The 17522-nt window shown below is 37.9% G+C and overlaps 1 protein-coding gene across 3 annotated transcripts; it reads left to right on the forward strand.

Moving 5' to 3' along the window:
• Window positions 1-560: 560 nt before the first annotated feature.
• On the forward strand, window positions 561-17466 carry fybb (FYN binding protein b). Of its 3 annotated transcripts, XM_046066513.1 has the most exons (19): window positions 570-797; window positions 5448-6459; window positions 8643-8751; window positions 8860-8933; window positions 9343-9365; window positions 9615-9673; window positions 10898-11030; window positions 11738-11897; window positions 12176-12296; window positions 12821-12840; window positions 12954-13026; window positions 13211-13297; window positions 13787-13827; window positions 15367-15442; window positions 15598-15694; window positions 15973-16135; window positions 16252-16285; window positions 16386-16417; window positions 16535-17466. In XM_046066513.1, exons 1-19 carry the CDS (start codon window positions 795-797, stop codon window positions 16555-16557), a joined length of 2340 nt encoding a protein of 779 aa, XP_045922469.1. In that variant the 5' UTR covers window positions 570-794; the 3' UTR covers window positions 16558-17466. The 3 variants fall into 3 exon arrangements, 2 of the variants coding, with proteins under 2 accessions (XP_045922469.1, XP_045922470.1); XM_046066514.1 differs by lacking the exon at window positions 13211-13297 and having other exon boundaries at window positions 572-797; XR_006827794.1 differs by lacking the exons at window positions 15598-15694; window positions 15973-16135; window positions 16252-16285; window positions 16386-16417; window positions 16535-17466 and having other exon boundaries at window positions 561-797; window positions 13211-13314.
• Window positions 17467-17522: the final 56 nt, after the last annotated feature.

Below are 17522 nucleotides of genomic sequence, written 5' to 3' on the forward strand. Positions count from 1 at the left end.
TCTTTAAACTTAAGGCCAATAAGCTCTGATCAATTTTATTATCATTTCCCAGGCATTCAGTCTACTATTTCAATCTCTCTTGTCAGCTATTATCAAAGTATGCAGGTGACAGGAAATAATAAATAATAAAAGAAACTCTAAAACATTTTACTGTATACTGCCAGTTTTACTTAAAAAAATATTTTATGACCCATTTCTGTGTAAAAGGGAACACCTTGAGTAAAAAATATGAAAAATGATTTAGTCTTGCTGTTATGCAATATGGCCAGATTCTTCTGTCTACTATTCTATAAGTTGTTGCTTATTACGGCTGTAGCTTTTAGACATGTCAGATCTATTTTACCAAAATCACTATCGTATTTACAGTGTTTAACATGGCTGCAAAGGAACAAGTCTCGCCGTGGTTTTTCTGTTGATCTGACTGAGTGAGCATCAGTTGTTCAGCACAGAGGGAGGGAGTTTGCCAGGGATAGGCAAATCCACGAGATGAAAACACACAGATAACAGTGGCTGTGAGACTCACACTCACACAAAACACATACTACTGAGAGAGGAAGTAGTCAAGTAGCCTGCTTATGTCACAGACAGAACTAGAGTATACATCCCCCCACATACAAACACACAGACGCACTCAATGCTTGTTCACACTCTTTGTTATCAACTACTTCTCGGTAGCTTTCTCTCTTGGACAGCAACAGAAACTCACACAGACACACTGAACAAACAGGCTCTCCACCACGTGATACACCATCCATTTAGACATAGCAGCGGCACCCAGGATTTTTGTCCTCAATATGGTGAGTACTATTTAACTAAAGGTCAACTAAAACTATTCAAAAATCATCTTCTAGATAACAGAATTACTCAGGAGTAACTTGGTAAGACTTAATGAAAGAGAGCTGCTATTTGAGGTCTTTTTTATGAGCATTTTACAAGACTTATGACTTATTATGAATAGATATTATGAGTATTACGTTGTAACAACACCCTCAAGTGTCATTCATTGTCGTCCACGACTTTGACTATGCCATTTGTTTGAACAAGTTACTGTATGATGATGAGAGGAAAAGTTGTTATATTTAAACTGTAAATTTCCATTTAACAGAACTCAGACTACAAAGTCAACAGAACTCTGACTACAAAGTCACTTTAGCGATTTCTTTTAATTATCCTAATAGCCTACAGTCTTTAAGACCCATGAGATTATAGTTATTTAGTTTTATGTTTCATATTCAAGGCATTTTTGTCACATTTAATCACGTATTTTGTGCAAAAACAGGAGAAGTCACCAGTAGGGTATTTTTTTTTTTTTGGTTTTGTGTCAACTAGATTAAGCAAGACAACTTTGGCCTCCACTTTTCATCACACTGGAAATAGTAATCATGGTTCCTCTTTGCTAACTGCATAGACAATAGCATTTTTATTTATATTTGCAGTAACAGGGAACCTAGTTCAACATCTCAGCGGCAAGAATTCATGGCCAACCTACTGTGGCAATGCTGTGGTTCTCACTTCTGCCCATGAATTTCCACACAATAAAAGCGACCCTGCACTAAAACAATGCATTGTACTTGTCCCAAAACGTACAGCCAGTTGCTAGGTACACTTAGCTGAAGCTAATGCAGTCTAACACAACAGTTCTGCAACAAATCTTTATGAAGGTAATGTTACATTTTAGTTTTAGAGAGGCACTGATTAAACTTGATAGTCATTTTGGTTGGCTGGACGGCAGTAGTTTGTGGTTCTGTTGAGTTGCATTATTCTGAGAGGTGTTTCCAGGATTTGACAGAATTTGTAGGTTTTTACAAAATTGCAACTGCACAAATATTTAGAGAAGCAGTAAATGCAACTGGTACAGAACATATTGGGTAATTTCTAGTTTACTGCGGTTGAGAAACAGAAGTGTGAGATAAGGGAACTTTCTTCTATTTCTTTACCCATTTTCATATTCAGCCACATGTCAGGCATAGAGTTAACACACTTCGTTATGCCACCCAAGGTTGGAGTATGGACCGGGACAGTGCCCCGTGGCGTTAGACTGCTGGGCACGACGTGTGGCCTAACACTTCCAAAAGAAGTTGAATGCCAGGGCCCTCTGTGCACATGTCATAAGCTGATCACTAGGCACCTTGCTGACTAAAAGTGTGATCTCACACTTGTGCATGCTTGAAACAAGAGGCTCTCAGCAAGTACAGTGCTTCTGTACTACTGAGCCACTAGTTAGCACGCAATTATATATATATTATATATATATATAAATCCCCCTCTCACCCCTTGCAGGGTGGTATGTGTCATCCTCAAGCTTGGGTCTGGCCTGGGAGTTACAGGACAGTTTGAATGGCGTCATATTATGGCAAGCCGTTTGTTATTTGACTTACCGTAACTAGCTATCCTTTTCTTTTAGCTAGTTGCCATTTTTGCCAGGTTGCATTTGGTCATGGGTTGTCCGTGTGAAAGGGGTATAAGATAAAGGTATATCTAGCTACAATGGCTTGAATGACTGTTAAAGCAGCATGCCACTTTCATGGTGTGTGAATCAAAGCTACTAGCTAGCTAAATATTAGTGCTATCAAAACAACTATTTAAAGGGAATAAAAGTAATGGCTTCTTTTTTAAGTTGTTAGAGTGTACATAGATTTGGAGGAAAATACGGTCCCAAGCTAAAAGTCCAAAAATTTACACGTATAATACTTCTGAAGCACAAATGCAGTAAATAATTATCAAAAGCTAAGCTCATGCTAAACAGAACTACTACTAACCGTTGCATTTACCCTGAAGACCAATGTAGCTCAGGTGCTATGCAACAACCATTGTAGTTTCATATAGCCACTAGCTAGAAACTAGCTTTTTAAAGCATATAAAAGCTCCAAAATTCATGAGTTGGATATTATATAACTTGTGTATTTTATGTACAAGCACTGAAAATCTCCCTATTTCGGGGATCAAACCAAAATCCCATTTCAAAAACAGAGGCACCTCTTTGAAGTGCATCTCTTTGGAGTTCTGTTGATGTCAGATCAGGTGTCTGTTTATGTCAGATCAGGTTTCTAACAAAGGTAAATGCAACAGAAAGTACAAATGTATGAAGCCAAATGGGAAGTTAAACCACAGCATCCGCAGCATGTCAATTAGATCTGAACATGAACTTTCCCAACAAACCCATCTAATTTAAGTCTTTCATGTCTGAGGGTAAGAAGTGCCCAAATAAATAGCTTGAGATGTTGCAGGCACTTAATCTGCAGCCAGTGTTGAAAATAGGCAGCAATTACATTTCCTCTAAAACATATAAGCCAAAAACAATAAGCAGTCTACAAACAGACAGGGTCGGTACAAGACAAGAATCCAGAATCTCAATGTTCAACGTATCTGATTTAAGCCCAAGAAACTGTATGTGATATCAGGCTATACAAATAAGCTTGGCTTTTCCATCATTCACAAACATCATTCTGAGATCATTCTAGTAACAGTAACAAAGTGTTTTCTTTACTGGCAACTGCATGGTTTGGTTTAAGTGTTAATGTGTGCAACATAAACTAGATCTGACACTGACTGTAGTTTAACTTCCCATTTAGCTTACAGTACATTTGTACTTTCCGTTCAACAGTTTTCCCTCGCTTGTACTGTTCTGCTGATAAAGGAATAGCAGTGGCTGTTCAAGTTCTTATCTCAACTTCCTGGTATGGTGTCTGTGACTCCAGTCAAACCAGCCTCATTAAAATAGGTGTGGCTGCTACTTGGTCAGCCTATCGTGACACTGTGTGAAACACCAAACCTGATATTTTGGACACATTTTGAATATAACTTGTAGCTAGTGATTCAGCTACCCCAACATAATCAATCAAACTTCTATATGCTATAAACCATTTCTTGCTAAGGCTCATTCTATCTTTATTTACCTATACTGGAGAATGTGCACAAAGTATATAATTAACTAATGTGCCTATAATAAAGATAAACCATCAAGTCAATACAACCTGTGGTCCGGGAAGTAATTGCTCAGTAGTCACTCCTGACTTTAGCTATTTTACAGATGTTAAATAAACACTTTGCTTTTAAGTGTCTTTTAACTTTTATCTGTCTACTTACGAGAATGTTCTCTTTTCAAATATTACATTTGCTTGTCATTTGTACATTTAAATTTCATGTAAGGTATACATGTATTTGGTTGTCATCTCTATAGGCTACATTACCCAAAAAAATAATTCCCATATAATAGAAAATAGCTTTTTATTTGATAAATGAATGGGACTTTTGGTTGCTAATGTTGCAGTGAGTACTTTTAAGAGCTCATTAAGTGAAACCAATTCATTTCTGTTATGTTATGGGGAGCTCCTAGCTTAGCATCTAAAATGAAGTTAGAGGTTCCAGATTAATTACACATTCACAAAATTTGTCTAGAACTTCTGACTTCACATTCACTTTCCAAGGGGCGTTATCAACATGTACAGACCAAAATGCCTGTAGACGCAATTGGATATGCCTACGACCAATCACAACAATAAAATGTAGAGCTGAGCAACCCATGCAAGCTGGGGGGGAAAATGGTGGCCTGGTCATAAACGTTCTCAAATTACAGCTAAACAGTACACTAAAAAGGGTTTCTGTTTGAGACAGGAAATAGACAATGCACTGAATGCAGTAACAGAATCTTGATTCATATTTAATCAGTACTGCCTCGTTTGACAGTTTGATCTGAGTTTTATGAGCCGGGTGCGATGCACTGGACACACATGGAGATTAGACACAGATGCAGACCTGTTGTTCCAAACCTATAACCAATCAGAACAGCCAAAAGTGTGACTTTTTAAATCTCGACCAGTGAAGCTCCCGTGTCAAACCCTCCCCATATTAGATAAACGGTTGTAATTGGCCCAACCACATCCACTTCGGGTAGAAATCTGTCTGAATAGCATTCTGACCAGAGCAAATGAAACATGACCTCGGGCAGATTTCCACGCTAGAGAGCTCCTGTTTTATGCAGTCTCGAAATGTTGAGAGTTTTACTTTTCTGTTAAAAACCAAAGATAACAATGAGATAAACAGATATATGATAGATGCTAATTTGGTACAAACACCAGCCCAGGATGGTTCAAACATTTTACAGTTAATAAAAAGTGATGGCCTGGAAACTAGTTTTAAGTACTGGATTAATTCAATTTCTTTTGCTTAAGGACATTTCAACATGATTGAACCACGTACCCTTTGATTAATGTAAGCTGTGTGTGATGCCTAGATTTGACACGGTTTGTACTGTACTGTATATATCAGTGGTTTGAGTGGCCTCAAGAAAAGTGATCTTTCAGTTCAGTATCTATTTTTCTTTTGTCTCGTTCAGAAGTTTATTTATGTTTGTATGCACGGACTGCACACCCTATTTTATTTTCTGGTTTTCTGGTTTTGTATTTTGGTTTTTAATTCTCCTTCTGATCCTCTTCCATTAATTCCAGCAAAACAAATCTGATGTAAAGGCCATCATGGCTCGCTTCCAAGCGAGTGGGGCCAGCACTGACGAAACTTCTTCCGCACCGGCTGGACGTCCCAAACAACCCCTGCACCCCACCATCTCTGCCGGCCCGATCGTACAGACCAAGAAACCTGTCTTGGAGAGCCTCTCAGGCAGTGCAATAAATGCTCCTTCTAAACCCACTTTCCTGAAAAGTACAGTATCAACAAAAAGTGACACAGAGGCACATGAACTAAACAAAACTAAAGCCCTGGCTAGCAGGTTTGCAAACACCCAGGATGACACCAACACCAACAGCAAACCTTTCCTTGCTAATAAACAGCAGATACCCTTGAAGCCACCTATTTCCCCGGCTCCTGATGCTAAAGGCCCAGTACAGAAGCTCCCTTTCAACAAACCCTCCCTCAGCTCCCCTCTGTCCGACTCCAAAACTGTAATTCCTAAACCCCCTCCAGTACTTAGCTCTAAGCCCAGCTGGGTGAAAGAAGACAGTGGCGGGGGCCTAAGCAGCTCCACACCTCCCAAAATGCCTCCTGTACAACAGAAACCAAGCAGCAGCATTATAAAATTACGTCAGCAAAATGAAGAGATGGCAGGAGCTAACACGGACAGTACAAGCAAACCTTTACCTCCGGCAAACTCCACTTTTAAGTCCCCCTCCAACTTCAGGACTGCTCAGAACATCTTCACCAATGAGAAGGACACAACTGAGCAGTCAGATAGTGGCGTTAACGCTGTCGAAGCCAGCAAGCCTTCCTTTGCTGCTACTAACTCCACCATTCCTCCCAAACCTCCAGCCAATAAAAAACCTAGCTTAAAGAAGCTGCCAAAGCCTTCTCCTCAGACCAGTAGCGTTAACGGTGATGCCACTTCAGGCCCCAAGCGTAACCCCCTCCCCAACAGTTTAGCTTTGGGTCCTGCTCCTGCCAAGCCCAACCGACCCCCCAAAGTCAACCTGGAGAACTTTAAAAAACGTGCGGAGGCCTCTGATAATGGTAAGTTAGACTTTAATAGCTTTGTTTGTTTAATTGTGACACTATAGACATGTGAACAAAACAACTAATTCTGAGGAGATACTATATCAGCATTTAAACAAACAAAATCACTCATCAGAGAGGTACAATGCATTGCAAAGTTGCTCGTCTTGGAAGCTGTAGTCACAGGCACTACCAAAATAATAACTTAACACTCAGTGTCTCAAAATGCGTGATCACACTTTTAGAGCCCCAGATACAATCAAGTAAGCATTCTTAATTTAGATTCAACAGAAAGTATCCAGTTATGCTTTTGCAAGAGCGTAGTGAAAGGTGGCTCCTTTGCTCATTTATTTTCCTAATTTCACCCACTGTTCACACATTCGTTTTGGTGGGTTCCTATATTGGTATTATCTGATTGGTTCTGGTGAACAGTCGCAAAAGTATAAAGCTCAAACCAAAACAACTGCTTCATGGATTGGTAAATGTTTGGGCCTTGAAACTGAACATATCTGAATGTAAAGAATTAACCAAACTGCAGCAGTCACGTTACTACTGGAATGAACTGGACAACATTTGAAGTTAGTAAGAATAAATCTTCTGGCAGTGATGGTGTCGATAAGTAATTTGTGATTACTAGGTGCCAGTGAGGACACACAGCTTTGTTTTGGGGAATTCAGGGGATTTAACAACATGCAAAGGCTGATTCCGATTCTTATGATCAGATTGTGATCTGTTTTAAGTCAATATTCATACACTTGACTGTTTTAGCCCAGAGCTATAAAGGGACTTACTATTATATATATATATATATATATATATATATATATATATATATATATAAAAATAAATATTACAGTTGGTTCCTAATAAAAATGTCTCAGGGGGTGCGGTTGCTCTACACAGGGAAGTATGGACATATGACCTCATAATCAATCCTGCTGTGATCTTTTGGATATGTCATCTCAGGTCTGTGCTGCAAAAAACATACTGACCTGAATGAATAAAGCATAACTAAATCACCAACTAATTAAAAACATAAGCTTTCCCAAAAGGAATGAAAATTGTTTTCAAGAAAAAAAGAAAGCAATGTGTTGAAGGTAGGGATACTTCAACTATATCTAGCTGCATTTGCATAATTTGTTTTCTGTTTAGTATGATATGTTATTGCTCTCCTGCTCTCAACCATTAAGCAACAAATACAGTAAAGAAAACAATGGAAAAGATGTTTGCATAATTTCTTTCCATATAAACAAGCAACACTATTTGAGATTGCCAACGCTCTCTCTAAGATAAATGGCAGAGGGAGGCAAACAGTTTGCAGGTCTCATGACAGAAGGAGTTCCTCTTATTTTGTGCATTTCCTCTCTGTCACTAGCAGCACTACTTTGGACAGGCTATGTGAAGACATTTCAGAAGTGTGAAAAAGACTTCCTTCACCAGTTAGTGTGGTTTCAGTGACATTAGCAATGTGTAGCGTGCAGTAGTTGAGTTCACTTTATTAGCTGACCAACGCAAACAACTTCTGTTTGTGCATGACAGCAATAAAAGTCCTTTTGTTTTTACCCTTCAAGATATGTTTAAACAGCAGCTAATTTGGAATTAGTGAAAGTTAGACAGAAGCTGCTGTGCAGTTATTCAGAGCTCCAGACAAGAGACCAAAGTCACAGAAATGCACTTGGTTCCTCTATTTCCCTTAGCCAAGTTCCCTGTCAAGTTTCTCCTTTCTCCTTCCCCCTCGCTCTCTGCTCTGACAGCTGAGTTGGTTTCAGCACATGGGGAAATGAAGTTCCAGCACACAGGGAGAGTTTCGAGTGATTGGTGAAAAATGAATGGGCAAATACTGGAAGACCAAAAAAGTACAATTTTGATATACACTGGCACATATTCTATTCCAGTAGTAGTTACTTTGCAGATTGCATTTTTACATGCAAAACCTGTGATGAGCAGATAAAATATTAAGTATTAGAATTCAATTATTCAGCAGTATGCAGTATAAAGTAGTTAAAACAGTAAAACAGTAAAAGCTGCACACACAATAATGCGTCACCAATCATAATCATAATAATATACTGTAAGATATACCACTGACTTTGTAAGTAAGAGTTGAAATATCTACTATCTACATATATTATGTATGTGAGACAGTGATTGAAGGGCACTGGTAAAGACACTCTTTTTTAACACTATGTGTTTTGTTATAGCTCCTAGCACCTTTAAGAAACCCATCATCCCAACTCCTCCGGCCTCTCACCCGACTCAACCCCCTCAGACAGCACTTCCCAGTCTGCCCCCACGACACCCTGGAACCATGTAAGTCACACGTTGATGCACACACAAACACACCTACCAAAGATATATACTGTATGTTTTGTAGGTAAAGCTCCTCCTGTTAACCAAAGGTAAATCCTGACTTTTCAGGATCCAGGAAGATGAAGTATATGATGATGTTGATGAATTCAACAGCTCTCCTCCACCTCTACCTCCATCTACAGGTTCAGTAACTGTCACCATTTGATCAAATTTAATGACTTCCATGTTGCAAGCCATTTGTGTTTTTAGCAACTAAAGGAAGACAAGTGCATGCAAGTACATTAGTATATTGCTATTTCTTAGCAGTGTAGTCTGTCTTGTGGTTAGCAACTTTTACCTGCTTCAAGACAGTTATTTTAGTGACTGTAGTTTCCATCAATGGTTGTCTTGACAGTTTAGTTCTCATTCTATGAATCTTACCACATAAATAATCAAGAGATGAAATGTTTGAGCAACTCTGTGACAGTTACAAAAATACTAAAAATAGATAGAACTTAAGTATGAGTCAGTTCATGATGATTGTTGCTATTCCCAAAAAAACAAAACCACAAAAAAATTCTCATTTAACATTGATTCATTGTTTCTCTTTAGCTCACCCGAGTCAGAGGGCAAAGGTGAGACATGCTGAATTACTTTCACTCATATAAATACGTATTTACATGTGCAGATGCTGACACATTGACCTACACAGACTCAGATAAGAACATGCATGTGTGCTCATGAATCTAGAGGTGTTACGTGTATGAACGTATCCTTCCACACAAATTTTCAATATGAATTGACTATACTGAATCATCATTGTCGCTGAATGAGTTGCTATTTTTTGTTGCTGTTTTTATTCATTCTGCTTTACTCTGGCCCAGGAGGAAAATGATGGTGATGATGATGACGGAGAGATGTATGAGGACCTTGATGAACGATGGTGAGAATTGTTCTTTGTTAAACCTTTTTTTAAACTTCACTGATTCTGACCTCTGTCTTTGAATCAGGTTCACAGTCCACATTATTTGTGTATGGACAGATTAGTGAAGTGAAAAGATTTAAGATGTGTTTAAGTTTTATTTTTTACACATGTTTAACAATGTATGTGATTTCACTTAACTATGTTCATCTGTGTTCATGTCTTCTTTACTAACACTACTCTCTGGTGGTTATTTTGCAACGCTACAAGAAGTCATTCAATCCCACTCAGATGTACTTTCAATTGAAAACAGAGAAGCAAATAAGTGTTCTCTTTTGAATGGCTTTGTCTGTTCAGGGAGTTTATAGACAGCAGCAGAAAGGAATCAAAAGGGTCAAAACCCTGAAATGAGTTAGCATTTTTGCACTTCCTCATCTAGAAGTCAATGTATTTTTGGACTGTTTTTTTGGCTAGATGCCTGAGATAAGGTTTGTGATTAACACAAGCTCAAGATATTTTCATGTTTTGTTCTACAAGATAAAATATGTCATTAAATACTACTTGAACTTTGAAGCTTTTACGTTTCTTTAAAAAGCTGGTTGCTACCAAGTGGCTAAATGGGACTACAGAGGTTGTCGGCGACGAAGTTGCAAACTTTTTATATAAAGTCTAGGGTTGCAAAGAAGCAAGAAGAAGCAAAATCAAATTAGAATTTGGAAGCTTAATGGTGGTGATACTGGAGTCATGAACTGTGGTGTAGTTTGTCACCACCCTAATGTTAGTTTTTTTTTTACTTCTGGCGACTGCATTTACACTTCAAAAAATCATAAAAGTGATTGCATTTATGAAGATAATCTTGCTGAATGAAACATGTATCATATAAGTATGTTTGCCACAGAGCTTATTTTCTGCAATAGGCTAATCCAAAATCAAATGGGGAAATCCCATTGGCTTTTGTTGAAGGAACCGGGGCAATTCTAACTTTTGGATTGGGTTACAAATATACGTCATCAATGCAGCACTCTATAAGGGGTGAGCTTTTTAGTGGATGTATGGCATGAAGGGGTGATTAGGTGCATTTCCTCAGGAGTTTATCTACGTGAAACTTTTTTATTATAATTTGCGTTTTCTATGATTGTGTATTAGAAAACGCTGTCTAGTGATGCAAAATTAGCTTAGGCTAACATACTATGATACTGTACATTATAACTAACTCTTTGGTACTCTCTGTCTTACTCTCAAAAGGGAAGCAGCTGAGCAAAAACAAGATAAGACAAAAGAGAAATCCGAGAAGGAGGAGAAAAAACGACTAGAGGCTGAAAAGAAAGAGCAGAAGGAACGTGAGAAGAAGGAGCAAGATGCCAGAAAGAAATTCAAAGTGAGTAAAGAAACTGGAACTCTCAGCTAAACCTGACTTGGCAGCTGAAAGAAATAGTTTGACATTTTGGAAATGTATTATTTGCTTTCTTGCCGAGAGTTAAGATGAGAAGATTGATACCACTCTCATTTCTGTATGCTAAAATATGAAGCTTGAGCCAGGAGACAATTAGCTTAGCTTAGCATAAAGACTGGAAGCAGGGGGAAACTGCTTACCTGGCTCTGTCCAAAGGTAACACAATATACCTACTGACACTTCTAAAGTCCATTAATTTACATAGTACCTCATTTGTTTAATCCGTACACAAACAGAAATGTAAAGATGACATGTTTTGGTTTTACCACATGGTAACAAGCTTCATATTTGACAGACATGAGACTGGTATCAATCTTCTCATCTAACTCTCACCAAGAAAGTGAATTTCTCATAATAACAAACTCTCCTTTGAACATTTACTACACTTTCCTATTTTCAAAGACCTGGTATATCCATTAAGCACAGTACATGTGCACACACAAACACACAAAGTGCCCCACCATATGAATACACTCTTGTTTTTAGTTATATCTATATCCTTTGTGGCTCTACAAAAAGTGACAAATATCTTGTTCTGTTAAAACCATGTCATAAAGTAATGTAATAATCTTTTGTGGGGGGTGGTTGTGTGTGCGTTTGCATATATGTTTGTGCATGGCTATGTGTGTTAGTTGGTTGGCCCCCTGGAGGTCATCCACCAAGGAAAGGCTCGTTTGGATTGCCGAGGCAGTAAAACCGACCTTGCTCTGAAGCAGGGAGAGGGTCTGGACATCATTCGTGTCCAGGGCAACCCAGAGGGAAAATGGTTGGGACGGTCGCAGGATGGGTCCAGTAAGTAAACATATCGATGCCTCATTAGTCTCATTTTCTTCGTTTATCTTTGCCTTTGCTTGTCATCGTTCACCTGTCTTCTTTTTTTGCCATAATATACGTCCCGTCCATCTGTAAATACAGGATAAGACTTTTAATTACATATCTAAACCTTGTTTTCCACCTATTCTCATTTCTAATTTTTGTCTAAATTTGAGCTACAAACATGCCATAAATTATGCCCAGAATCCTAATTAATCCCAATAAATTAAATTAATATTTTACTTTGTTTTTAACAGTTGGTTATGTGAAGACCACTTCAGTGGAAATTGACTTTGACACTCTGAAGAATCGTAAAGCTCAGCCGGCATACGACCCTGAAGTGTATGATGACATTGACGTGGCCTCTCCTGATAACAGGTACCAGGAACTTCAAATTATATATTCTAGCTCCACTTGTGTTTTTTGCACTTTGTAAGAATAGAGACAAGTGAAAGGCTAGGAGCCACTGGTGTCAGAAATATTTTGTTCTCATTATAAACCATCAATAAGAAAAAAATCAACATTACGCAACTCACTCACACCGACATTAGTTGTAGAAATATCACCTTTGTTTTTGAGAAATCCCATCTTTTCAGTCTGTTTGGTATACTGAATGGCATTACTACATAACCATGAATATGAGTTCTGGAGTATTCAGAAAGCTTTGTATTTGCAATTTAGGACACTGCAATGTGGTAGGGTGTTTGTTCTAGGTGTGATCCAAAATCTTAAATGAATAGTTTGTCATTTTGGGAACTATGTTTTTGCATTCTTGGCCATGATTCACTTTCATGCCCCACCAAGTGGAAATGCTCAAATAGCGATTCATGCAACACAAAATTAAAGAAATAGGTGGTTTACATTTGGACCCTGTTTCCTCTTCTTTCGTTTTTTCTCTACAGTGGGATCAAAGGACCAGGAGGTATGCTTAAAATCTTGCAAAACCCAATACATTTCATTATATTCAGTTTCAATGTTGGGATTCAGATATTGTCAAGCAATCAATTAAATTATGTATTTGCTTTTGTCCTGTAGTTGTCTTACCCCCACTACCAGGAGATGGAGGAGAGATATATGATGATGTTATTGATCCAAACCTTGAAGTCAGGTGGGGACTGATTTATTTGTTTACAAGAAAAGGGTAAATGGAGAATGAGTGTTTCAGTACAACATGCTTGAACTCTTTTACAAATATTGAATGCAAATGATAAATGGAGATGGATACACAGGAAAGATTCAAAAATGAAACAGAAAAGAAATGCAGGTCTTTTCATCATTGGTTGGCTCTCTAGTCCCCTGGACCTGAGGTCTTCTCCTATGAAACCTCGTGCCTTCCTATGGATGTTTGACCGGAACAGACGTCATGTCAGCACTAAAGAGTAAAATACACTCAGTAGTAAGACTGATCACTGATCTACTGTCCACCATTGTCAATCCCTAATCCTGCCGCCGTCACTCCCCTTTTAATGAAAGTCCTTCTCAGATGAAGTTGCCTTTGAATGTTGATTTCCTCCCCAGATCAGATAAACCACCTTCCCCTCTTACTGAAGGATGTCAACTTGCAAATTGAAATTCAAGTGTTGTGATTACAATCAGTGAGGTTGATTATCTGTGATTTTACTAATCTTCTCGAGTCATTTGCATGTCTGAAATTGATGTGTGGCTGTTGTCTTAATCCGAAAATCAAGGCACCATCTGCTAACACCGTTACAAGCATGTTCTAACAAGTATACTATCCTACTCCGTAGCTGATGTTTTCTTGTCAAATCAGCCACCACCCTTCTCTTAATTAAAATATTGTGTTGTAATTCATGAATACGATTATTAATGTATGTAACATTTTAATAATTGTTCTTCTGTTGTGCCAGAGTGCCTCCACCCAGCCAGTTTACTACAGATGCAAATTCAGGTATAACACCATAATCCTTCTATGTTTTAAATGGATATTTAATGAAAAGAGATATGTGGCAGAGCCTTTTATAAAGGTACACCTCCCCTTATGCAACTGGCCTTTGGTCATTTATTTACCCAAAACACAAGTTATTGGTCCTTGATTGGCATTATTAAAGTAAGACTATGTAACTTTTGATAGAAGGTATAAACACATTATTCCTCTTACAAATAAAAAGCTGATTCATAAGCCAGTGGTTCTTAACCTGGGGGCGACCTGTTCCCAGGGGGTTCGCCAGAATGCTACTATAAACACAAAAATAGCTAGAAAGAAAATAACTTAAAAATAACTAGACGGACTACAGTTGTGAATGGTATCACTTTGGCTGGACACTGTAAATATTTTGCGCTGTTTAATCCAGTAGGTGGCGGTAATGCCAACTACTATAAAACGACAAAGAAGAATCAGGCCCCGATCAGACAGAAAGCGCATTGCAGGTTCGAAAACGCGAGGCGCACAGCACTGCTTTTTTTGGTTGAATTTAGAAAAGAGCAAAGCGCTGCGGTTTTTAACGTTGATAGGCAACCACCGAATCAGCTGTCCTGTCAGTCTAATGAAAGATTAGGCTATAGCACCAGCGATGTGTAATCTTTGGTTTGCCCTAATAACTGGCAGTCCGATATTAGCAGAAACTTGATCACAACTCACAGTCTGTGTCTTCTGTTGCTAAAAACATCTGCTTTGAAAAAAATAGACAAACGGAAAGCGCCTGCTCTGGCACTGTTTGTGTGTGAGGTGGAGCCTACAAACGCAGGAGAAAGGGAAAGGGAGATCTGTGTGGGCACATGAGACCCTCAGAATGGGGAGACACCGCTGGTAGTAGCCTACGAGCTGGTCCAGGAGCCTCGTCTTAATGATGGTTGGTTTAAGGCTTATTTTAGGATGAATCGGCGACGCGAAAATATTTTCAACTTCCAAAAAGGGTACGGACTGCCAGAAAGGTTAAGAACCCCTGTCATAAGCAATAGAACACGCTAATTCTCTTCTCAATTCAATACACATAGGGGTTTTATTTCTGCTACAGCTTTACTTGGGCTGGTATGACCAGTACCTCACAGTGGCTAATGTTAAATAATTTGAGCAAACTTAAGATAGAAATTGTCTTTGAAATTTCCATTACTGAGTCACTTTGCTGACTTTATGACTGTTCTCTACTTGTGTTTCTGTTATGTTACATTTTGGCTTTTACCATTATACTGCCATCGTAACTTGGTGTTAGCAAAAGTTACATATTCCCACTTTAAATAACACTCCCTCAACATCACTAACAAGAAATGTTTGTACTGGTGGTTTATATTCATTTATGATCTGCTTTCATGATTCACTAGCCAAAATGCAAATTACTTGACACCACCTCTTTATATTTTTTATAGTTTATGATTGATTTTATTTGTAGTCTGTCTGAAACCTGCCCAATCTGAATGCATGTTAATGTGAGGCGTCTAAATTTGAAAAAAAAAAATTCACATCACTGACTTCTTCCATGTGTTATTACAGATCAGCCAGGGGCAGATGAGGAAATATACGATGATGTTGACTCTCAAAATTTGCCTCCCCTTCCTCCCCTAAGCAGGTACAATTAAAATTCATTCCCTAAACAAACATTTAGATCAATGATTTCAAGTGTATTTTCACAACTCAGAAGATATATTTCAGTTGACATAAAATAATTAGTAACAAAAGAATCAATAAATATTTTACTCACATTTTTTTTTGTTTGCTCTCCAGCCTTCCACTTAAAGGCAAAAGCAAGACTGAAGAGATGGACCCAAAGAAGCAGAAAAAGTTTGAGAAAGAGGAGAAGGAATTCAGGAAAAAGTTTAAAGTTTGTCTCTCTATTATGTATTTGTGTATCAATCCACCCCTCTTACAGTTGATTCCGCATGATCCCACATGTTGAAAAAAGTGAAATAGCTCTGCAGTGCAAGAAACATATTGCTCGTTAATTTAAATGTATTAATACTTTAACAACAAATAAACCTGTCAAGATAAAGTTAGACTTGAGTTCTTAAAATTACTTTTGCAATGCGCTATTAAGGATGTAAAATTCTAATCTATACATTGCCATCAAATTCAATATTGACAATTCTACATCTCTTTCAGTATGACGGGGCAATACAGGTGCTGTACCAGGTGACCATCATCCCAACACTTAATAATAAGAAGTGGGCTGTAAAAGAGCTTCCGGTCAAAGCAGGTGAAAAACTGGACGTCATTGTTAAAGCCGTGGATAACAAACTGATCTGTCGGAACGAGGACGGCAAGTGTGAGTATCTGCTGCTTGTTATTAGGGAAACAAATCAATACATGTGCTACTTTTTCATCATGTGCACCACAAAATTGGACCGTCCAAATCTAAAATATGCCATTTGTTTTTTACAGTTGGTTATGTTTCAACCAACCACATTGATATGGAGTAAGTACCACAAACATTAACAGATCCGTACATACACATACTAAGAAAGAGAGACTTAACAACATGCTTTCTGTACTGACCTTTTCGTTTCCTTTTACAGCGACGGTGATATCTACGATGATATCGGAGACGGTATGTTTTTCAGTTTATCTTTCAGCGTTTCATGTGAATATATCATTTGTAGATATCTCTGTCGAATCTGAATCACCATTAATAATCTTTTTAATGAGTATTATATTTTCTTTTCAGATTGCATCTATGACAACGATTAAAAAAAACATCCTGATCTGGGTTCAATGTTTTACACTGATATTGTTCATGTTATTTATTATGTGTACTGATGATATACATTAGGAGCTGCTTTTGGTTAGCCTGATAATCAGACTGAATTGTCATTTCATTTTCATTTAATTTTTTATCAATCAATATTTGAATCACTGAATAAATCGGACATGGACAATGATTCAGATACCTGGAACAAGGCTAGCTTTAATTACTTTAGAACAGCATCATTCTTCTGTTTTTGCTTGTGTTTCTTCAAAAAAACAAACAAACAAATTATTTAATGTGGCTATAACGCATCAGCAAAGTGGGAAACATTTGTTGGAACAACAGTATTTGCATATTTCATATTGCAGTTTTCTTCAATATTTCCTCTTTTTGACTGCTTACAGAAACTCCAAAGCATCAATTTACCTGTATTTCTTTACTGTTTAGATTAGCTACATGTTTAAATAAAGTTGTAAACATTACTTGCAATTTTATTTAATGTCCAAGATACTGTATGTATATTCCATTTCTATCTGCAAGACCAGCTGAAATGTTATCAGATTACTGTGGTGTCTTTGTCTTAAGTTTCAACTTGAAGACTAAACAATTGTATTAGTGGCAAAGTGCCTCCTGTACATATATAATACAAATTAAATTTTGGGGGGGAAAGTGTTATTTTTCTCTACACCCCTTAGTTTGGTCTGTTGTGGCATGTCTGCTATAGAGAGAGTGCTCATTTCCCAGTGGTATATCTGACTATTAAATGATATTGTGCATGTTATTGTGCACTGTTGTATGATGCTTGTATACTTGAGTAACATGTGTGCAAGTGTATGATGTGTGCATGGCTAAATGGACACATTTTAATGTGTCTAGAACTCAGCCACAAAGAAATTGCAGCTCCTCCATCATTACCATCTCTGTGCAGTTTATGTGTAAGAAGGGAATCATTGCCATCTATTGGGAG

Source organism: Micropterus dolomieu, linkage group LG13, assembly GCF_021292245.1.
Source record: "Micropterus dolomieu isolate WLL.071019.BEF.003 ecotype Adirondacks linkage group LG13, ASM2129224v1, whole genome shotgun sequence".
Lineage (NCBI taxonomy): Eukaryota > Metazoa > Chordata > Actinopteri > Centrarchiformes > Centrarchidae > Micropterus > Micropterus dolomieu.